At 40.1% G+C, this 24801-nt stretch overlaps 1 protein-coding gene across 11 annotated transcripts in view; it reads left to right on the top strand.

Moving 5' to 3' along the window:
• The window catches only part of si:ch211-285f17.1 (sickle tail protein), a 231472-nt gene that overhangs the window by 81723 nt on the left and 124948 nt on the right, over positions 1 to 24801 (top strand). For 10 of the 11 annotated variants that reach the window (XM_061922261.1, XM_061922267.1, XM_061922262.1 and 7 more), the window contains exon 2: positions 23811 to 24085. In XM_061922261.1, the coding sequence (XP_061778245.1) occupies positions 23811 to 24085 (275 nt within the window). Of the gene's footprint in view, positions 1 to 13054; positions 13225 to 23810; positions 24086 to 24801 lie in introns of those variants that run through there. The other variant, XM_061922268.1, reaches the window with a different exon arrangement.

Genomic DNA, 24801 nt, shown 5'->3' on the forward strand with positions numbered 1-24801 from the left:
TAAGTGTTATAAGGAAGGCAACACATGATGTAAGTGTCTATATTAGCTATAATAGCCTACTATCAAAATTACTTTAAAAGTCTTATTTAAGTGTTATAATGACGGCAACACATGATGTAAGTGTCGATTTAAGCTATAATAACCTACTATCAAAATGACTTTAAAAGTCTTATATAAGTGCCATAATGAAGGCAACACATGATGTAAGTGTCTATATCAACTATAATAGCCTACTATCAAAATGACTTTAAAAGTCTTATATAAGTGTTATAATGACGGCAACACATGATGTAAGTGTCGATTTAAGCTATAATAACCTACTATCAAAATGACTTTAAAAGTCTTATATAAGTGCCATAATGAAGGCAACACATGATGTAAGTGTCTATATCAACTATAATAGCCTACTATCAAAATGACTTTAAAAGTCTTATATAAGTGTTATCAAGACAGCAACACATAAGTGTCTATATTAGCCTACTATCAAAATTACTTTAAGAGTCTTATATAAGTGTTATAATGAATGCAACACGTGATGTAAGTGTCTATATGAACTATAATAGCCTACTATCAAAATTACTTTAAAAGTCTTATATAAGTGTTATCAAGACAGCAACACATAAGTGTCTATGTTAGCCTACTATCAAAATTACTTTAAAAGTCTTATATAAGTGTTATAATGAATGCAACACGTGATGTAAGTGTCTATATGAACAATAATAGCCTACTATCAAAATGACTTTAAAAGTCTTATATAAGTGCCATAATGAAGGCAACACATGATGTAAGTGTCTATATTAACTATAATAGCCTACTATCAAAATGACTTTAAAAGTCTTATATAATTGTTAATGATGAAGGCAACACGTGATGTAAGTGTCCATATGAACTATAATAGCCTACTATCAAAATGACTTTAAAAGTCTTATATAAGTGTTAATGATGAAGGCAACACGTGATGTAAGTGTCCATATGAACTATAATAGCCTACTATCAAAATGACTTTAAAAGTCTTATATAAGTGTTATAATGACGACAACACATGATGTAAGTATTTTTGAATTCAGTCTGTAATATTTGTTTTTTCAACACCTCCGACAGTGTCGGAAAGAAGAAAACTCTCCTATTAAAATAGTCTGTAAAAGTCTTCCAGATGTCCCAGAACTGCAGCGTGTCAAATGTTCCAGTTCAGTCCGAGTCAGCGTTAAACTCAAATGTGTTGCCGTTGCTATTTTTGACTTACTGTTTTGTTTTTGTTTTTTGTGTGTCGTTAAAATGAGGGGAGTGAGAGAGAATATGCGCCACCTGCTCCTGGCTGCTGCAGGCAACAGGTTGAAGCGCCTTCTCCGTCGCTTGTTTTCGTGCAAGAGGCTCGACGCTCTCGGGATGGCTCGGCTTTGTTTCGCGTTATCAAAGAAGTTATCAAAGTGTTTCCGGCGCGGGTGGAATTGTCCTCTCGGGTCTTTGCATTAACCGCCGGCTGCTGAGTTGCATTCGCCAGCGCCATCGACCCGACGGCCGTAATTACATGGTCCACAGACCCCCCCTCCACCCTCGGCCCCCCATTGATCGTCCAGCGGGGTGAAAGGTACGCCAATGTCGTGCCGTCTCCTTTTGCACCGCGTGGATCGATCCCGGGCGCTGTTACTTTGGCGGTCGCCACCCTCGCCTTCAGCTAAAAGATGTTAAACCACGCCGTGTTGCATCATCTGAGGACACTTAGGTGCCTAATTTGGAGCAACAATTGCTTCTTGACTGTTGTGTTGAGAGGACAAGTTATAAAGTGCTGTGTATCAGTGCTTTTCAACCTTTTTTTTTTGAGCCAAAGCACAGTTTTTGCGTTGAAAAAAATGCGGGGGCACACCACCAGCAGAAATCGTTAAAAAACAAAACTCAGTTGACAGTAAAAGTTATCGTCAGAATTGTCGGATACGACTTTAAAGCATAATCAAGCATGCATCACTATAGCTATATAATATCACTATATAATGTTCGGATGTACTTTGTGGACGCCATCTTTGCTCCACAGTAAGTCTTTGCTGTCGTCCAGCATTCTGTTTTTGTTTACTATGTAGCCAGTTCAATTTTAGTTTCGTTCTACATAGCCTTCCCTAAGCTTCAATGCCTTTTCTTGGGGACACTCACCTTTTCTTTATTTTTGGTTTAAGCATTAGACACCTTTTTACCTGCACTGTGCTTCCACTGTTTCCTCTAAAGTAGACCAGTGTTTTTCAACCTTTTTTTTTTAGCCAAATCACAGTTTTTGTGTAGAAAAAATCCGGAGGCACACCACTAGCAGAAATCTTTAAAAAACGAAACTCAGTTGACAGTAAAAAAATCGTTGTCGCAATTGTCGGATATGACTTTAAAGCATAACCAAGCATGCATCACTATAGCTATATAATATCACTATATAATGTTCGGATGTACTTTGTGGACGCCATCTTTGCTCCACAGTAAGTCTTTGCTGTCGTCCAGCATTCTGTTTTTCTTGACTTTTTAGCCGGTTCAATTTTAGTTTCGTTCTACATAGCCTTCCCTAAGCTTCAATGCCTTTTCTTGGGGACACTCACCTTTTCTTTATTTTTGGTTTAAGCATTAGACACCTTTTTACCTGCACTGTGCTTCCACTGTTTCCTCTAAAGTAGACCAGTGTTTTTCAACCTTTTTTTTTTAGCCAAATCACAGTTTTTGTGTAGAAAAAATCCGGAGGCAGACCACTAGCAGAAATCTTTAAAAAACGAAACTCAGTTGACAGTAAAAAAATCGTTGTCGCAATTGTCGGATATGACTTTAAAGCATAACCAAGCATGCATCACTATAGCTATATAATATCACTATATAATGTTCGGATGTACTTTGTGGACGCCATCTTTGCTCCACAGTAAGTCTTTGCTGTCGTCCAGCATTCTGTTTTTGTTTACTATGTAGCCAGTTCAGTTTTAGTTTTGTTCTGCAAAGCCTTCCCTAAGCTTCAATGCCTTTTCTTAGGGACACTCACCTTTTGTTTATTTTTGGTTTAAGCATTAGATACATTTTTACCTGCACTGTGCCTCCCACTGTTTCCTCTAAAGTAGACCAGTGTTTTTCAACCTTTTTTTTTTTTAACCAAATCACAGTATTTGTGTAGAAAAAATCCGGAGGCACACCACTAGCAGAAATCTTTAAAAAACGAAACTTAGTTGACAGTAAAAAAATCGTTGTCGCAATTGTCGGATATGACTTTAAAGCATAACCAAGCATGCATCACTATAGCTATATAATATCACTATACAATGTTCGGATGTACTTTGTGGACGCCATCTTTGCTCCACAGTAAGTCTTTGCTGTCGTCCAGCATTCTGTTTTTGTTTACTTTGTAGCCAGTTCAATTTTAGTTTCGTTCTACATAGCCTTCCCTAAGCTTCAATGCCTTTTCTTAGGGACACTCACCTTTTGTTTATTTTTGGTTTAAGCATTAGACACCTTTTTACCTGCACTGTGCCTCCCACTGTTTCCTCTAAAGTAGACTAGTGTTTTTCAACCTTTTTTTTCTTTTTTAGCCAAATCACAGTTTTTGTGTAGAAAAAATCCGGAGGCACACCACTAGCAGAAATCTTTAAAAAACGAAACTCAGTTGACAGTAAAAAAAATCGTTGTCGCAATTGTCGGATATAACTTTAAAGTATAACCAAGCATGCATCACTATAGCTATATAATATCACTATATAATGTTCGGATGTACTTTGTGGACGCCATCTTTGCTCCACAGTAAGTCTTTGCTGTCGTCCAGCATTCTGTTTTTGTTTACTTTGTAGCCAGTTCAATTTTAGTTTCGTTCTGCATAGCCTTCCCTAAGCTTCAATGCCTTTTCTTAGGGACAATCACCTTTTGTTCATTTTTGGTTTAAGCATTAGACACCTTTTTACCTGCACGGTGCCTCCCACTGTTTCCTCTAAAGTAGACCAGTGTTTTTCAACCTTTTTTTTTTAGCCAAATCACAGTTTTTGTGTAGAAAAAATCCGGAGGCACACCACTAGCAGAAATCTTTAAAAAACGAAACTCAGTTGACAGTAAAAAAATCGTTGTCGCAATTGTCGGATATGACTTTAAAGCATAACCAAGCATGCATCACTATAGCTATATAATATCACTATATGATGTTCGGATGTACTTTTTGGACTCCGTCTTTGCTCCACAGTAAGTCTTTGCTGGTGTCCAGCATTCTGTTTTTGTTTACTATGTAGCCAGTTCAGTTTTAGTTTCGTTCTACATAGCCTTCCCTAAGCTTCAATGCCTTTTCTTATGGACACTTACCTTTTGTTTATTTTTGGTTTAAGCATTATACACCTTTTTACCTGCACTGTGCCTCCCACTGTTTCCTCTAAAGTAGACCAGTGTTTTTCAATCTTTTTTTTTTTTAGCCAAATCACAGTTTTTGTGTAGAAAAAATCCGGAGGCACACCACTAGCAGAAATCTTTAAAAAACGAAACTCGGTTGACAGTAAAAAAATCGTTGTCGCAATTGTCGGATATGACTTTAAAGCATAACCAAGCATGCATCACTATAGCTATATAATATCACTATATAATGTTCGGATGTACTTTGTGGACTCCGTCTTTGCTCCACAGTAAGTCTTTGCTGTCGTCGAGCATTCTGTTTTTGTTTACTTTGTAGCCAGTTCAATTTTAGTTTCGTTCTACATCGCCTTCCCTAAGCTTCAATGCCTTTTCTTAGGGACACTCACCTTTTGTTTATTTTTGGTTTAAGCATTAGACACGTTTTTACCTGCACACTGCCTCCCACTGTTTCCTCTAAAGTAGACCAGTGTTTTTCAACCTTTTTTTAGCCAAAGCACAGTTTTTGCGTTGAAAAAAATGCGGAGGCACACCACCAGCAGAAATCGTTAAAAAAACGAAACTCAGTTGACAGTAAAAGTTATCGTCACAATTGTCGGATACGACTTTAAAGCATAACCAAGCATGCATCACTATAGCTATATAATATCACTACATAATGTTCAAATATACTTTGTGGACGCCATCTTTGCTCCACAGTAAGTCTTTGCTGTCGTCCAGCATTCTGGTTTTGTTTATTTTATAGCCAGTTCAATTTTAGTTTTGTTCTGCAAAGCCTTCCCTAAGCTTCAATGCCTTTTCTTAGGGACACTCACCTTTTGTTTATTTTTGGTTTAAGCATTAGACACGTTTTTACCTGCACTGTGCCTCCTGCTGTTTCCTCTAAAGTAGACCGGTGTTTTTCAACCTTTTTTTTAGCCAAAGCACAGTTTTTGTGTTGAAAAAATCCAGAGGCACACCACCAGCAGTAATCATTAAAAAACAAAACTCAGTTGACAGTAAAAAGTCGTCGTCACATTTGTCGGATACGACCTTAAAGCATAACCAAACATGCATGACTATAGCTCTTGTCTCAAAGTAGGTATACTGTCAAAACCTGTCACATCACGCCCTGACTTTTTCGGACTTTTTTGCTGTTTTCCCCATGTGTAGTGTTTTTGTTCTTGTCTTGCGCTCCTATTTTGGTGGGTTTTTCTCTTTCTTTGGTATTTTCCTGTAGCAGTTTCATGTCTTCCTCTGAGCGATATTTCCCGCATCTACTTTGTTTTAGCAATCAAGAATATTTCAGTTGTTTTTAATCCTTCTTTGTGGGGAAATTGTTGATCGTCATGTCATGTTCGGATGTACTTTGTGGACGCCATCTTTGCTCCACAGTAAGTCTTTGCTGTCGTCCAGCATTCTGTTTTTGTTTACTTTATAGCCAGTTCAGTTTTAGTTTCGTTCTACATAGCCTTCCCTAAGCTTCAATGCCTTTTCTTAGGGGCACTCACCTTTTGTTTATTTTTGGTTTAAGCATTAGACACGTTTTTACCTGCACTGTGCCTCCTGCTGTTTCCTCTAAAGTAGACCGGTGTTTTTCAACCTTTTTTTTAGCCAAAGCACAGTTTTTGTGTTGAAAAAATCCGGAGGCACACCACTAGCAGAAATCATTAAAAAACAAAACTCAGTTGACAGTAAAAAGTCATCGTCACATTTGTCGGATACGACCTTAAAGCATAACCAAGCATGCATGACTATAGCTCTTGTCTCAAAGTAGGTATACTGTCACCATCTGACACATCATGCCCTGACTTATTTGGAGTTTTTTGCTGTTTTCCTGTTTGTAGTGTTTTAGTTTTTGTCTTGTGCTCCTATTTTGGTGGGTTTTTCTCTTTCTTTGGTATTTTCCTGTAGCAGTTTCATGTCTTCCTTTGAGCGATATTTCCCGCATCTACTTTGTTTTAGCAATCAAGAATATTTCAGTTGTTTTTAATCCTTCTTTGTGGGGAAATTGTTGATCGTCATGTCATGTTCGGATGTACTTTGTGGACGCCATCTTTGCTCTACAGTAAGTTTTTGCTGTCATCCAGCATTCTGTTTTTGTTTACTATGTAGCCAGTTCAGTTTTAGTTTCGTTCTGCATAGCCTTCCCTAAGCTTCAATGCCATTTCTAAGGGACACTCACCTTTTGTTTATTTTTGGTTTAAGCATTAGAGACCTTTTTACCTGCACTGTGCCTCCCACTGTTTCCTCTAAAGTAGACCAGTGTTTTTCAACCTTTTTTTTTTTAACCAAATCACAGTTTTTGTGTAGAAAAAATCCGGAGGCACACCACTAGCAGAAATCTTTAAAAAACGAAACTCAGTTGACAGTAAAAAAATTGTTGTCGCAATTGTCAGATATGACTTTAAAGCATAACCAAGCATGCATCACTATAGCTATATAATATCACTATATAATGTTCGGATGTACTTTGTGGACGCCATCTTTGCTCCACAGTAAGTCTTTGCTGTCGTCCAGCATTCTGTTTTTGTTTACTTTGTAGCCAGTTCAATTTTAGTTTCGTTCTGCATAGCCTTCCCTAAGCTTCAATGCCTTTTCTTAGGGACACTCACCTTTTGTTTATTTTTGGTTTAAGCATTAGACACCTTTTTACCTGCACGGTGCCTCCCACTGTTTCCTCTAAAGTAGACCAGTGTTTTTCAACCTTTTTTTTTTAGCCAAATCACAGTTTTTGTGTAGAAAAAATCCGGAGGCACACCACTAGCAGAAATCTGTAAAAAACGAAACTCAGTTGACAGTAAAAAAATCATTGTCGCAATTGTCGGAAATGACTTTAAAGCATAACCAAGCATGCATCACTATAGCTATATAATATCACTATATAATGTTCGGATGTACTTTGTGGACGCCATCTTTGCTCCACAGTAAGTCTTTGCTGTCGTCCAGCATTCTGTTTTTGTTTACTTTGTAGCCAGTTCAATTTTAATTTCGTTCTGCATAGCTTTCCCTAAGCTTCAATGCCTTTTCTTAGGGACACTCACCTTTTGTTTATTTTTGGTTTAAGCATTAGACACCTTTTTACCTGCACTGTGCCTCCCACTGTTTCCTCTAAAGTAGACCAGTGTTTTTCAACCTTTTTTTTTTTTAGCCAAGGCACATTTTTTGCGTTGAAAAAAATGCGGCGGCACACCACTAGCATAAATCATTAAAAAACTAAACTCAGTTTACAGTAAAAATTATTGTCACAATTGTCGGATACGACTTTAAAGCATAACCAAGCATGCATCACTATAGCTATATAACATCACTATATAATGTTCGGATGTACTTTGTGGACGCCATCTTTGCTCCACAGTAAGTCTTTGCTGTCGTCCAGCATTCTGTTTTTGTTTACTTTGTAGCCAGTTCAATTTTAGTTTCGTTCTACATAGCCTTCCCTAAGCTTCAATGCCTTTTCTTAGGGACACTCACCTTTTGTTTATTTTTGGTTTAAGCATTAGACACCTTTTTACCTGCACTGTGCCTCCCACTGTTTCCTCTAAAGTAGACCAGTATTTTTCAACCTTTTTTTTTTTTTAGCCAAATCACAGTTTTTGTGTAGAAAAAATCCGGAGGCACACCACTAGCAGAAATCTTTAAAAAACGAAACTCAGTTGACAGTAAAAAAATCATTGTCGCAATTGTCGGATATGACTTTAAAGCATAACCAAGCATGCATCACTATAGCTATATAATATCACTACATAATGTTCAAATGTACTTTGTGGACGCCATCTTTGCTCCACAGTAAGTCTTTGCTGTCGTCCAGCATTCTGGTTTTGTTTATTTTATAGCCAGTTCAATTTTAGTTTCGTTCTGCAAAGCCTTCCCTAAGCTTCAATACCTTTTCTAAGGGACACTCACCTTTTTTTTTTTTTTTTGGTTCAAGCATTAGACACCTTTTTACCTGCACTGTGCCTCCTGTTGTTTCCTCTAAAGTAGACCAGTGTTTTTCAACCTTTTTTTTAGCCAAGGCACATTTTTTGCATTGAAAAAAAATGCGTAGGCACACCAGCAGAAATCATTAAAAAACGAAACTCAGATGACAGTAAAACGTCGTTGTTGCAATTGTTGGATATGACTTTAAAGCATAACCAAGCATGCATCACTACAGCTCTTGTCTCAAAGTAGGTGTACTGTCAAAACCTGTCACATCATGCCCTGACTTATTTGGACTTTTTTGCGGTTTTCCTGTGTGTAGTGTTTTAGTTCTTGTCTTGCGCTCATATTTTGGTGTTTTTTTATTTGTATTATTTTGCATTTTCCTGTAGCAGTTTCATGTCTTCCTTTGAGTGATATTCCCCCATCTACTTTGTTTCAGCAATCAATAATATTTCAGTTGTTTTTATCCTTCTTTGTGAAGACATTGTTGATTGTCATGTCCTGTTCGGATGTACTTTGTGGACGCCATCTTTGCTCCACAGTAAGTCTTTGCTGTCGTCCAGCATTCTGTTTTTGTTTACTATGTAACCAGTTCAGTTTTAGTTTCGTTCTGCATAGCCTTCCCTAAGCTTCAATGCCTTTTCTTAGGGACACTCACCTTTTGTTTATTTTTGGTTTAAGCATTGGACACCTTTTTACCTGCATTGTGCCTCCTGCTGTTTCCTCTAAGGTAAACCAGTGTTTTTCAACCTTTTTTTTTTTAACCAAATCACAGTTTTTGTGTAGAAAAAATCCGGAGGCACACCACTAGCAGAAATCTTTAAAAAACGAAACTCAGTTGACAGTAAAAAAATTGTTGTCGCAATTGTCAGATATGACTTTAAAGCATAACCAAGCATGCATCACTATAGCTATATAATATCACTATATAATGTTCGGATGTACTTTGTGGACGCCATCTTTGCTCCACAGTAAGTCTTTGCTGTCGTCCAGCATTCTGTTTTTGTTTACTTTGTAGCCAGTTCAATTTTAGTTTCGTTCTGCATAGCCTTCCCTAAGCTTCAATGCCTTTTCTTAGGGACACTCACCTTTTGTTTATTTTTGGTTTAAGCATTAGACACCTTTTTACCTGCACGGTGCCTCCCACTGTTTCCTCTAAAGTAGACCAGTGTTTTTCAACCTTTTTTTTTTAGCCAAATCACAGTTTTTGTGTAGAAAAAATCCGGAGGCACACCACTAGCAGAAATCTGTAAAAAACGAAACTCAGTTGACAGTAAAAAAATCATTGTCGCAATTGTCGGAAATGACTTTAAAGCATAACCAAGCATGCATCACTATAGCTATATAATATCACTATATAATGTTCGGATGTACTTTGTGGACGCCATCTTTGCTCCACAGTAAGTCTTTGCTGTCGTCCAGCATTCTGTTTTTGTTTACTTTGTAGCCAGTTCAATTTTAATTTCGTTCTGCATAGCTTTCCCTAAGCTTCAATGCCTTTTCTTAGGGACACTCACCTTTTGTTTATTTTTGGTTTAAGCATTAGACACCTTTTTACCTGCACTGTGCCTCCCACTGTTTCCTCTAAAGTAGACCAGTGTTTTTCAACCTTTTTTTTTTTTAGCCAAGGCACATTTTTTGCGTTGAAAAAAATGCGGCGGCACACCACTAGCATAAATCATTAAAAAACTAAACTCAGTTTACAGTAAAAATTATTGTCACAATTGTCGGATACGACTTTAAAGCATAACCAAGCATGCATCACTATAGCTATATAACATCACTATATAATGTTCGGATGTACTTTGTGGACGCCATCTTTGCTCCACAGTAAGTCTTTGCTGTCGTCCAGCATTCTGTTTTTGTTTACTTTGTAGCCAGTTCAATTTTAGTTTCGTTCTACATAGCCTTCCCTAAGCTTCAATGCCTTTTCTTAGGGACACTCACCTTTTGTTTATTTTTGGTTTAAGCATTAGACACCTTTTTACCTGCACTGTGCCTCCCACTGTTTCCTCTAAAGTAGACCAGTATTTTTCAACCTTTTTTTTTTTTTAGCCAAATCACAGTTTTTGTGTAGAAAAAATCCGGAGGCACACCACTAGCAGAAATCTTTAAAAAACGAAACTCAGTTGACAGTAAAAAAATCATTGTCGCAATTGTCGGATATGACTTTAAAGCATAACCAAGCATGCATCACTATAGCTATATAATATCACTACATAATGTTCAAATGTACTTTGTGGACGCCATCTTTGCTCCACAGTAAGTCTTTGCTGTCGTCCAGCATTCTGGTTTTGTTTATTTTATAGCCAGTTCAATTTTAGTTTCGTTCTGCAAAGCCTTCCCTAAGCTTCAATACCTTTTCTAAGGGACACTCACCTTTTTTTTTTTTTTTTGGTTCAAGCATTAGACACCTTTTTACCTGCACTGTGCCTCCTGTTGTTTCCTCTAAAGTAGACCAGTGTTTTTCAACCTTTTTTTTAGCCAAGGCACATTTTTTGCATTGAAAAAAAATGCGTAGGCACACCAGCAGAAATCATTAAAAAACGAAACTCAGATGACAGTAAAACGTCGTTGTTGCAATTGTTGGATATGACTTTAAAGCATAACCAAGCATGCATCACTACAGCTCTTGTCTCAAAGTAGGTGTACTGTCAAAACCTGTCACATCATGCCCTGACTTATTTGGACTTTTTTGCGGTTTTCCTGTGTGTAGTGTTTTAGTTCTTGTCTTGCGCTCATATTTTGGTGTTTTTTTATTTGTATTATTTTGCATTTTCCTGTAGCAGTTTCATGTCTTCCTTTGAGTGATATTCCCCCATCTACTTTGTTTCAGCAATCAATAATATTTCAGTTGTTTTTATCCTTCTTTGTGAAGACATTGTTGATTGTCATGTCCTGTTCGGATGTACTTTGTGGACGCCATCTTTGCTCCACAGTAAGTCTTTGCTGTCGTCCAGCATTCTGTTTTTGTTTACTATGTAACCAGTTCAGTTTTAGTTTCGTTCTGCATAGCCTTCCCTAAGCTTCAATGCCTTTTCTTAGGGACACTCACCTTTTGTTTATTTTTGGTTTAAGCATTGGACACCTTTTTACCTGCATTGTGCCTCCTGCTGTTTCCTCTAAGGTAAACCAGTGTTTTTCAACCTTTTTTTAGCTAAAGCACAGTTTTTGCGTGGAAAAAAATGCAGAGGCACACCACCAGCAGAAATCATTAAAAAACGAAACTCAGTTGACAGTAAAAAGTTGTTGTCGCCATATTCGGATACGACTTTAAAGCATAACCAAGCATGCATGACTATAGCTCTTGTCTCAAAGTAGGTGTACCTTCAAAACCTGTCACATCATGCCCTGACTTATTTGGACTTTTTTGCTGTTTTCTCGTGTGTAGTGTTTTAGTTCTTGTCTTGCGCTCCTATTTTGGCATTGTTGTTTTTTTATTTCGCATTTTCCTGTAGCATTTTCATGTCTTCCTTTGAGCGATATTTCCCGCATCTACTTTGTTTTACCAATCAAGAATATTTCAGTTGTTTATAATCCTATTTTGTGGAGAAATTGTTGATCGTCATGTCATGTTCGGATGTACTTTGTGGACTCAGTCTTTGCTCCACAGTAAGTCTTTGCTGTCGTCCAGCATTCTGTTTTTGTTTATTTTGTAACCACTTTAATTTTAGTTTTGTTCTGCATAGTCTTCCCTAAGCTTCAATGCCTTTTCTTAGCGGCATTTTTTGGTTTAAGCATTACCTTGTTACCTGCACCCTGCCTCCCACTGTTTCTTCTAAAGTAGACCAGTGTTTTTCAACCTTTTTTTTTTTTAGCCAAAGCACAGTTTTTGTGTTGAAAAAATCCCGAGGCACACCACCAGCAGAAATCATTAAAAAACGAAACTCAGTTGACAGTAAAAAGTTGTCGGAATTGTCAGATATGACTTCATAGCATAACTAAGCATGCATCACTATAGCTCTTCAGGTAGACCAGCAAATATTTCAGCCACAACTGCCAGGGAAATTGTTCGAGCTGCAAAGAAAAATCCACAAATAACTTCAGCTGAAATACAGGACCCTCCGAAAAATTGTGGTGTGGCTGTTTCAAGATGCACAATAAGGAGGCGCTTGAAGAAAAATGGGCTGCATGGTCGAGTGGCCACAAATTTTGGTCTCATCACTCCAAATTACTTTGTTCCAGAAGTTTTGAGGCTTGTCTCTGTGCGGCTCGGTGTAATATAAGCGGGATACTTTGACATTTGCGCAGAAATGCATTTCTTCTGATCTTTTAATCAGGGTCATTTGGGTAATTTCTTTTGTCGTTTTGATTTAAAAAAAGAGTAAACACAGTTGTTTGCCAATAAATAGCTTCACACAACAATTAAGCAAGAGTGGAAGAAAGATTATATTGTTATCATTCATATTCTCTGAAGAATGGCCAAGAAATCATAAATTCTCCGAGGGTATGTAAACATATGAGCACGGATGTAGTAGATTCCTTTCCGAATGGCCAACCCTGTGACTCCAGCCTCCATTCCGTACATAGGGCCCTCAGCTCCAACCTGATTAGTAACACAAATAAAACCACACACTGTGTCATGTCAACCGAAGGGTCGAGATTCTTTTCATAAACTGTTCCATCCCCAGGTCTACTCGCGCATGTGTTGCCACTCTCAGACGATCTCACCGCCCCAGGGTGTGAGAGGGGGCCGGTCGCACTTTGTCCTGGAATGCAGTTGACTTTCTAAATCCCCCCACCAGTCTATCCTGGGGCGGCGGGGCCGGGCCTATCTCGAGCCCCCCTTTTTCTTTTTCTTTTTTTTCCACGTGAGCTGCTCCTGGAATCTCCAAACAAGCACGCAGGCAGGCAGTCAGTCAGTCAGCGAGTTAGCCGCAGACTTGTTTTTTCCTCCCCACTCGCCGACCGACCTGGCGCATGTCCACGCATGAGGTGCGATGGAGGAAGAAATAGCGGGTGAAGATCGTTCCCGACTGGAAGGTAAATGACTTATCTCTCCTGACACGCCACTCCGCTGTGCGAGTAGCTCATGCAAAGTTTCTTTGGTCTTGCAGTTTAGTTTAGTTTGGTGAGCGGCGCTGGGACTGTTTGGGAGTTAAAAATAGGCTGCGAGTGAATGAGACGTGCTGTGGCGGTGAATTGGAGCAGGGGGTAGCGGGGGGGGGGGGGGCGGTTTTGACTGGTGACACTGCATCATTATGCATATCTTCACTGGTCCCTGTATGAATTTGCCTTGTTGCAGTTCTCCCAAATTCTAAGTAACTAACTACAGAAACGGCACCAAGCTGGATGGCACCGGGAATGGCCAAGATAGCAAGTAGCAAAAAACGAGAAGCATGGAAGGTTCTGACATTGATTTGACCATTGACATTTCAATCAATCAATCAATGTTTACTTATATAGCCCTAAATCACTAGTGTCTCAAAGGGCTGCGCAAACCACAACACAAACCACTACGACATCCTCGGTAGGCCCACATAAGGGCAAGGAAAACTCACACCCAGTGGGACGTCGGTGACAATGATGACTATGAGAACCTTGGAGAGGACGAAAGCAATGGATGTCGAGCGGGTCTAACATGATACTGTGAAAGTTCAATCCATAATGGATCCAACACAGCCGCGAGAGTCCAGTCCAAAGCGGATCCAACACAGCAGCGAGAGTCCCGTTCACAGCGGAGCCAGCAGGAAACCATCCCAAGCGGAGGCGGATCAGCAGCGCAGAGATGTCCCCAGCCGATACACAGGCAAGCAGTACATGACCACCGGATCGGACCGGACCCCCTCCTGTGGGACATAGGAGAAAAAGAAAAAAAACGGCAGATCAACTGGTCTAAAAAGGGAAAATGTGGTCATTTCCCAACCAACAACGTGGATCCAACGTTTGGCATCAATGTTGTCTCAGTTTAAAAATGTACTTATGCGCAGCCTCCCAACTGTTTTGGCCAGGGAAACTTCCCAGCCGGCACAAGACATTGAAACAACGTTGAGAACACCTTGAATTAGGTCCTGACGCTGAGCAACTCCAACAAAACATTGAAACAACATGCTTTTTGACGACGTTCAATTCATGTTGGGTTCTGATGTTGATTTGACCAGTGAAATTTGTTAATTTCCCAACAAATACAACATGGTTTTTTACTACATTTAATCAATGTTGGGTTCTTACGTTGTTTTGGCCTTTGAAATTTGATCGATTCCCAATCAACAACATGGATGAATGAATGAAAGAATGAAGGAATGAATGTATGAATGAATGAATGAATGAATGAATGGTTTATTTTGAGCCATGCAAACAAAACAAGAGAATGACATAAAATACAAAAGAAATATATAAATACATTATTTTTACACCTACATTGAAAACATTACATGTGACTAATCTTTTGTAGATGTCAAGATTGGCTCAAATGGGAGTGGGAAGAAGTAAACTTATTAGGTCCCACCCCTATACATATACTATATATATTTACAATATATAATACAATAATATATATAATATAATTCTGTTCAGTGGTTGCTGCTTAGATGCTATATATTATCTAAATATAATACATTTAAATTCACACACACTTACATATATACATATGTACACACATATATATATATATACACACACATATATACAATTTATATATATTTATACATATATACATACATATACATATATATACACACATACATACATACACATACACACATAATCACATACATACACAAATGCATATACCCAAAATACACATATGTCAATCAATCAATCAATGTTTATTTATATAGCCCCAAATCACAAATGTCTCAAAGGACTGCACAAATCATTACGACTACAACATCCTCGGAAGAACCCACAAAAGGGCAAGGAAAACTCACACCCAGTGGGCAGGGAGAATTCACATCCAGTGGGACGCCAGTGACAATGCTGACTATGAGAAACCTTGGAGAGGACCTCAGATGTGGGCAACCCCCCCCCCCCTCCCCCCCCTAGGGGACCGAAAGCAATGGATGTCGAGCGGGTCTAACATGATACTGTGAAAGTTCAATCCATAGTGGCTCCAACACAGCCGCGAGAGTTCAGTTCAAGCGGATCCAAGACAGCAGCGAGAGTCCCGTCCACAGGAGACCATCTCAAGCGGAGGCGGATCAGCAGCGTAGAGATGTCCCCAACCGATACAGGCGAGCGGTCCATCCTGGGTCCCGACGAGCGGTCCATCCTGGGTCTCGACTCTGGACAGCCAGTACTTCATCCATGGTCAAGGGAGGGGGGGACATAGGAGAAAGAAAAGAAGCGGCAGATCAACTGGTCTAAAAAGGAGGTCTATTTAAAGGCTAGAGTATACAGATGAGTTTTAAGGTGAGACTTAAATGCTTCTACTGAGGTAGCATCTCAAACTTTTACCGGGAGGGCATTCCAGAGTACTGGAGCCCGAACGGAAAACGCTCTATGGCCCGCAGACTTTTTTTGGGCCCTAGGAATCACTAATAAGCCGGAGTCTTTTGAACGCAGATTTCTTGCCGGGACATATGGTACAATACAATCGGCAAGATAGGATGGAGCTAGACAGTGTAGTATTTTATACGTAAGTAGTAAAACCTTAAAGTCACATCTGAAGTGCACAGGAAGCCAGTGCAGGTGAGCCAGTACAGGCGTAATGTGATCAAACTTTCTTGTTCTTGTCAAAAGTCTTGTCCATCATATACACACACACACACACACACACTCACACACCTACACACACACACACACACACACACACAATCATCGACGTCTCAATTTACAATGTACAAAAATAAAATAAACTTGGGTCGGAGTTGCAAAATTGCTAACTACAGAAACAACACCAAGATGGATGGCACTGGGAATGAGCAAGATAGCAAGTAGCAAAAAAACGAGAAGCATGGAAGGTTGTGACGTTGATTTGACCATTGAAATTTGGTCGTTTCCCAACCAACAACGTGGATCCAACGTTTGACATCAGCGTTGTCTCAATTTGCAAATGCAACTATTTTGCAACGTTGTTTTAAAGTCCGTATTCAAGGACATGTACGTATAATCAACGTATTATCAATGTATTGTGCCTGCTGGGATGTCTTAGAGCGGCGCTCCCAATACGCACGTCAACTGTGTTTGTGTGTGTGTGTGTGTGTGTGTGTGTGTGTGTGTGTGTGTATATATATATATATATATATATGTATATATATGTGTGTATATATGTATATATATGTGTGTATATATGTATATATGTATATATGTATATATATATATATATATATATATATGTGTGTATATATATGTATATATATACATATATATGTGTATATATATGTATATATATATATATGTATGTATGTATGTATGTATATATATATATATGTATGTATGTATATATATATGTATATATATATATATATATATGTATATATGTACTTATATAGATATTAAATGTATGTGTAATGTTATTAAATAAGCATCTAAATAATTTTGATATCAAAATCAACAACTTTGTGTGCTGTCTCAGAGTGATCTGTGACCACGTTTACACAGCTGTTTTTACGGGTAAACCGCGATCGCAATACTTTACGACTGCAAATCAATTTAATATCAATATGAGGAGGAAAGTTTGCCAAGCATGCTTCACCGCAGAACAACCTTTGGTATAGACATATTTTTGAGGGTAATCGCAATGGCGTTGTTAAGAGATACGTGTGGACTGCAAGATGACGCCAGTGAACAACACCAAAACTTTAAACGTTTCATTGAGACTATAGAACATTACACACCTCAAAATGTTTTGGTACGACTTTGGTAAGCAATGACGCCGCGCCACTTGATGGATTGTCATCGCGTTACGGCTACCGTAGTCAGAAGTACTGTTCTTCCACATACGGGTATTGTTATGGTGTGTGTATAAGGACCGCAAAATGGCACCTTTTTAGCAGACATATTATCTGGGGTTTTGTCTCGCAAGATTATGCAAAACCAACTTTTCATACCTTCTGGTACCTGCTTATCTGTATTTGGGATCTGCATAAATCCTGAAAATTTGCGCTCTTCCCCCATTGTAGTCCGTGCCAACGCCGTAGTCGATAAGCATCTTCTTTTTCTATATATTCTTGTTATGGGACATTCATCCTCCATTGTTGCCATTTTTAATATAAAGTAATTTAAAGTTCTTACTCATATCTCGCTATGGAAGCGCTAAAAACTACCGGTATAGCTAGTTGACATTATTCACCCAAGGAACATTAGTTATTAGAGAGTTCCGGTCGGACGTTTTTTCACGTGACACATTTCCGGCGTTGTTGTTGCACTAATGAGCCACAGATGAGGAGATGCTGCTCTGTTATTGATCGAAGTAAAGTCTGAATGTCATTAAAACAGTTAGCACCATCTTTTGACACTTCTTCTACTCCCGTCCTTGCACGCTACACCACACTTGCCAACCCTCCCGATTTTCCCGGGAGACTCCCGATTTTCAGTGCCCCTCTCGAAAATCTCCCGGGGCAACCATTCTCCCGAATTTCTCCCGATTTCCACCCTGACAACAATATTGGGGGCGTGGCTTAAAGGCACTGCCTTTAGCGTCCTCTACAACCTGTCGTCACGTCCGCTTTTATTCCATACAAACAGCGAGCTGGCCCAGTCATGTAATATAAGTGAAGTGAAGTGAATTATATTTATATAGCGCTTTTCTCAAGTGACTCAAAGCGCTTTACATTGTGAAAACCCAATATCTAAGTTACCTTTACAACCAGTGTGGGTGGCACTGGGAGCAGTTGGGTAAAGTGTCTTGCTCAAGGACACAACGGCAGTGACTAGGATGGTGCAAGCGGGGTTCGAACCCGCAACCCTCAAGTTGCTGACACGGCCGCTTTACCAACCGAGCTATACCACCCCTATGCAGCTTTTACACACACTTAAGTGAATGCAATGCAGTGAATGCATTGGTCAACAGCCATACAGGTCACACTGAGGGTGGCCGTATAAACAACTTTGAAACTGTTACAAATACGCGCCACACTGTGAACCCACACCAAACAAGAATGACAAACACATTTCGGGAGAACATCCGCACCGTAACACAACATAAACACGACGGAAACAAATACCCAGAACCCCTTGCAGCACTAACTCTTCCGGGGCGCTATTATATACACCCCTGCCCCCACATCCCCCCCAATCTCCCGAATTCAAGGTTGGCAAGTATGCGCTACACCGCTCTAACAAAGATGACGGGGAGAAGACGCTGTCCAAGGTGAGCCACGTAAATAAGACCGCCCACCAAAGAACCACCCTTACATGTTATTTAGACCACAAGTGTTTAAAATGTAAAATGTTAAAAAAAATCATAATATAACTCCTTTAATGCGCCTTATAATCCGGTGCGCCTTTTGTATATAAACAGACCTGACTCGACCCGCTCATCGGCAGGTGCGCCCTATGGTCCGAAAACCACGGCATTTTTGTGTTTTGCCATCAAAGCAACGATCTGCAAATTGAACTCCAAATAGAGAAAAAGTAGCTTCATGAAATTTACATGAAGTTTCCGTCCAATTAGACTTCCTGTCCCCACTGTTACATCACCACGGATGTTTCTGGCTCTCACTACACAGCACGGAAAGCCCTATTTCACACATTCCGAAGACCCTCACCATATCCCTTTATTCTCTCATTTTCTTCAATCGTGCTGATAAAGTAGGACATTTTCTGCACCCGGTTGATGGTATTTTTGGAAAAGTGGGTCGTGATGATGTGTTTCTTGCGCTGTCAAGCAGATACTTTGTTTACGTGTGCGGCCACACAGGCTCCAGTCACACACCGGCTGCTTCAAGCACGGAAAGCCTGGCCAGTTCTTCGTTACGTAGGATCAAGGAATATCTGTCATATTTCGGTATATATATATATATACTATACTATACTAATATATATATATTAGTATAGTCCATATGGGGGGGTCAGCAACCCGCGGCTCTTTAGTGCCGCCATAGTGGCTCCATGGACTTTTTCCAAAAATGTGTAAAAAAAGGAACAAGATGAGTTTAAATATATATTTTTTGTTTCAATATGGTTTCTGTAGGAGGACAAACAGGACATAAATATCCCTAATTGTTAAAAAAATCCCACTGTTTATATGAAACATGCTTCACTGATGAGAGTATTTGGCAAGTGCCGTTTTGTCCCACTAATTTCGGCAGTCCTTGAACTAACCATAGTTTGTTTACATGTCCGACTTTCTCCGAAGCTGCCACAGAAAGGCGTGTTTTATGCCACTCCTCTTTCGTCTCGTTTTGTCCACCAACCTTTTTATACTGTGTGTGAATGCACAAAAGAGAGCTTTGTTGATATTTATCCATTTGCCATCTCACCTCCCAGGGGGTGAACAAGGGGATGAGTCAAATGCAAAGGACACGTTTCTACCACACCTAGTGTGTGTGTGTGACAATCATTGGTACTGTAACTTTAAATTTACTTAACAACTTTCTCCGATGCTACCACAGAAAGAGGTATTTTATGCCACTCCTTCTTGGTCGCATTTTGTCCACCAAACGTTTTATACTGTGTGTGAATGCTATTTGCCGGAGTGCTTATCAGGCATATTTTGTCAATCCATGACTGCAAGATAGTCGATGCTAACATGATATTTAGGCTAGCTGTATGTACATATTGCATCACGTACAACAGCTACTTAGCGGTCGAATGGTTAGAATGTCCGCCCTGAGATCGCTAGGTTGTGAGTTCAAAGCGGGTTCCCATACCAAAGATTATACAAATGCGACCCATTACCTCCCTGCTTGGCACTCCGCATCAAGGGTTGAAATTGGATGGTTGAATCACCATAATTGATTCCCGGGCGTGGCACCGCTGCTGCCCACTGCTCCCCTCACCTCCCAGGGGGTGAACAAGGGAATGGGTCAAATGCAGAGGACAAGTTTCTACCACACCTAGTGTGGTTGTGACAATCATTGGTACTTTAACTTTAAATTAACTTAACAACTTTTTCCGATGCTGCCACAGAAGGAGGTATTTTATGCCACTCCTTCTTGGTCGCATTTTGTCCACCAAACGTTTTGTACTGTGTGTGAATGCACAAAAGTGAGCTTTGTTGATTTTTTTAAATCTATTTGCCGGAGTGCTTATCAGGCATATTTTGTTAATCCATGACTGCAAGATACTCGATGCTAACATGCTATTTAGGATAGCTGTATGTACATATTGCATCATGTACAATATCTACTCAGTGGCCGAGTGGTTAGAGTGTCCGCCCTGAAATCGGTAGGTTGTGAATTCAAACCCCCCAGCCGAGTCCTTCCAAAGACTATAAAATGGGACACATTACCTCCCCTGCTTGGCACTCAGCATCAAGGGTTGGAATTGTGGGGTTAAATCACCAGCAATGATTCCCGGCGCGGCACCGCTGCTGCTCACTGCTGCCCTCACCTCTCAGGGGGTGAACAAGGGGATGGGTCAAATGCACAGGACCATCTTCACCACATTTAGTGTGTATGTGACAATCATTGGTACTATAATTTAACTTAACAACTTGCTCCAATGTTGCCACAGAAGGAGGTATTTTATGCCACTCCTTCATGGTCGCATTTTGTCCACCAAACTTTTTATGCTGTGCGTGAATGCACAAAGGTGAGCGTTGTTGATGTTAGTGACTTGTTGGAGCGCTAATCATGCATGTTTGGTCAGTGCATGATTGCAAGCTAATTGATGCTAACATGCTATTTAGGCTAGCTGTATGTACATATTGCATCATTATGCCTCGTTTGTAGGTATATTTGAGCTCATTTACTATCCTTTATTTATGTACTCCGTATATTTAATTTATATTTGCATGTCTCATGACACATTATTTGTGTGTCATATTGCCTGCATTTCTGATATGCAATGTGGTTCCAGACCACAGCAAACTTTACCCAGCTTGCAAAGATCATAATAAATCCATGAGACACACACATCTATCCGTCCATCCATTTCTACCGCTTGTCCCATTTGGAGTGGCGGGGCTAGCTGGTGCCTATATCAGCTGCATTTGGGCGGAAGGCGGCGTACACCCTGGACAAGTTGCCACCTAATCGCAGGGCCACACATATCTAGAGTAGAATAATTTTTACCTTTTAACATTTCTGTCAACCAAGATTTGTGTCAGCATGCGACACATAGTCATTTTGATAGTGAGCTATTATATCTAAAATAAATACTTTGATAGTAGGCTATTATATCTAATATAGACCACTGTGTTGCCTTCATCATAACGCTTATAGAAGGCTTTTAGTTTTTTTAAGGCTCCAGTTAGATTTTTTTCTTTTTCTCTTTTTGGTCCAATATGGCTTTTTCAACATTGTGGGTTGCCAAAGTGAAGTGAAGTGAAGTGAATTATGTTTATAGAGCGCTTTTCTCTTGTGACTCAAAGCGCTTTTACATAGTGAAACCCAATATCTGAGTTCCATTTAAACCAGTGTGGGTGCCATTGGGAGCTGGTGGGTAAAGTGTCTTGCCCGAAGACACAACGGCAGTAACTAGGATGGCGGAAGTGGAGATCGAACCTGGAACGCTCAAGTGGCTGGAACGGCCGCTCTACCAACCGAGCTATACCGATATAGACGATATACGATATGAATTATATCAATTTGGCCGACAATGGAGCTTTTATTTCTGTCCTTGTATCGTGATTATGTCGGTTGATGAAACATTAAAGCGTCAAGCAAACCAACGCGTCTTTAACGCTATGCGGCTAATGTCCCCTCACAGTGCAAAGCCACTTCTAAGGCAATGATCTTCCCAAGTAAAAAGTTAAAGTACCAATGATTGTCACACACACACGAGGTGTGGCGAAATGATTTTCTGCATTTAACCCACCACCCTTGATCACCCCCTGGGAGGTGAGGGGAGCAGTGAGCAGCAGCAGTGGCGGCGCCCGGGAATCATTTTTGGTGATTTAACCCCCCAATTCCAACCCTTGATGCTGAGCTCCAAGCAGGGAGGTAATGGGTCCCATTTTTATAGTCTTTGGTATGACTCGGCCAGGGTTTGAACTCACGACTTACCGATCACAGGGCGGACACTCTAACCACTCGGCCACTGAGCAGGTAAAGTAAGGTTCTTACAAATATAATCATTACCGGAGGACGAGGAATAGCTAAACATGCTAAAATACACACCGTAGGAGGATAAGTCTTGAGAGAGTGTTTTGCATTTTCCCATCATTCCTTGCAATGAATTTGGTAGTTTACATTTTTTTATTTTTTTGTGTTTTTTTGTTTGTTGTTTGTTCTTTTTAATAATAACCAAAAATTTCAATGAGCAGGTTGTTTTATGTGTGACCATGTTTGTTGACTTTTTGTACTTTTTTTTTTTTTCCCCCCTCTGCACCATGACTAGGAAAGGTTGTTTGAATTGGGTCATACAAGTAAATGCTGTTTGGTTTCACCTGGCTAGGAATAATTAATGATTGAGGTGATTGAATAGGCCACTGAATGGCGGAAAAAAGGCAGATATATGTATATATGATTACACTGCTTCATAGGCTCAGTAAGCCTCGCGACCCCGAATCGACAAGCGGCAGTAAATGGATGGATGCTTCCTGCCATTGTTTTATTGAATGCATTCTGTCTCGTCAGCGGGCCGTACTTTGGACACTGTATAGTCGGAGTAGTCGTTCCAGATGTTGAAAATACCGATACCTAGTATGGCATCAGTAAATTAATGATAGAAAAGTGATTCGAATGCTATGAAGCTACGCTGTTGTAACATGTGGCTTGGCGTTATCTCGCTGAAATAAGCAGGGGCGTCCATGATAACGTTGCTTGGATCGCAACATATGTTGTTCCAAAACCTGTATGTACCTTTCAGCATTAATGGTGCCTTCACAGATGTGTAAAGTTACCCATGCCTTGGGCACTAACACGCCACCATACCATCACAGATGCTGGCTTTTGAACTTTGCGCCTAGAACAAACCGGATGGTTCTTTTCCTCTTTGTCCCGGACGACACGACATCCACATTTTCTGAAAAACAATTTGAAATGTGGACTCGTCAGACCACAGAACATTTTTACACTTTGTATCAGTCCATTTTAGATAAGCTCGGACCCAGGGAAACCAGGGGAATTTCTGGGTGTTGTTGATAAATGGCGTTCGCTTTGCATAGTAGAGTTACACTTACACTTACAGGTGTAGCGACCAACTGTAGTTACTGGGAGTGGTTTTCTGAAGTGTTCCTGAGCCCATGTGGTGATATCATTTACACACTGATGCCGCTTTTTAATGCAGTACAGCCTGAGGGATCCAAGGTCACGGGCATTCAATGTTACGTGCAGTGAATTCTCGGCACGCACCTGTTCCCAATTAGCCTGTTTACCTTTTGGATGTTCCAAATAAGCGTTTGATGAGAATTCCTCTATTTTTTCCGTGTTTTTTGCCAGCTTTTTTTTAAACATGTTACAGGCATCAAATTCCAAATGAGCTAATATTTGCAAAGAATAACAAAGTTTCTCAGTTCGAGTACCCTGCACATGTGTCTTCTTGACCCCGGTGTGCTCTCTGACCCCGCCCCCTGCATTCAGAGCACACCAAGAGCAACCTGAGGGTCACCTCCCCCGAGGACACCGAGCACGCCCCGCGGAGACCGGCCCCGCCGAATGGGACCCAGGCCCCCAAGGGCGGCCGCAGCGTCCCGCGCAGGCACACGCTAGGGGGGGCCCGCGGCAGCCGAGAGGTCCTCGCCATGCAGCCCCCCGACATGGACAAGAAGAGGGAGGCCTTCCTGGAGCACCTCAAGCACAAGTACCCCCACCACGCCTCCGCCATCATGGGGCACCAGGAGAGGCTGCGGGAGCAGGTGAGAGGGCGCCCGCAGGATTTTGGCCGACAGTTAACGCATGCTAACTGTTAGCATGTAAAAATAATTTTAAGCTATTTCTGCAGGTACACAAGTCGGAGTTACATATTTTGGTATTTAATTAATTCATGCTAACTGTTAGCATGTTAAGTTTTTTAAAGCTATTTTTGCAGGTATACACCTCGCAGTTATATATTTTGGTACTTAATTAACGCATGCTAACTGTTAGAAGGTTAATTTTTTTAAGCTATTTTTGCAGGTATACACCTTAGAGTTGTATATTTTGTTACTAAATTAATGCATGCTAACTGTTAGAATGTCAAGGTTTTTTTTTAAAAGGTATTTTTGCAGGTATACAGCTCTGAGTTATGTATTTTGGTACTTAACGCAAGCTAACTGTTAGCATGTAAAAACATTTAAGCTGTTTCTGCAGGTACACAAGTCAGAGTTATATATTTTGGTACTTAATCATGCTAACTGTTAGCATGTAAAGGTGTTTTAGTTATTTTTGCAGGTATACACCTCGGAGTTATGTATTTTGGTACTTAATTAATGCATGCTAACTGTTAGCATGTAAAAAGAATGTTAGCTATTTTTGCAGGTATACACCTCAGTGTTATATATTTTGGTACTTATGCATATTGTTAGCATGTCAAGTTTTTTTTTAACTATTTTTGCAGGTGTGCACCTCAGACTTAAATATTTTAGTACTTAAT

Source organism: Nerophis ophidion, linkage group LG15, assembly GCF_033978795.1.
Source record: "Nerophis ophidion isolate RoL-2023_Sa linkage group LG15, RoL_Noph_v1.0, whole genome shotgun sequence".
Lineage (NCBI taxonomy): Eukaryota > Metazoa > Chordata > Actinopteri > Syngnathiformes > Syngnathidae > Nerophis > Nerophis ophidion.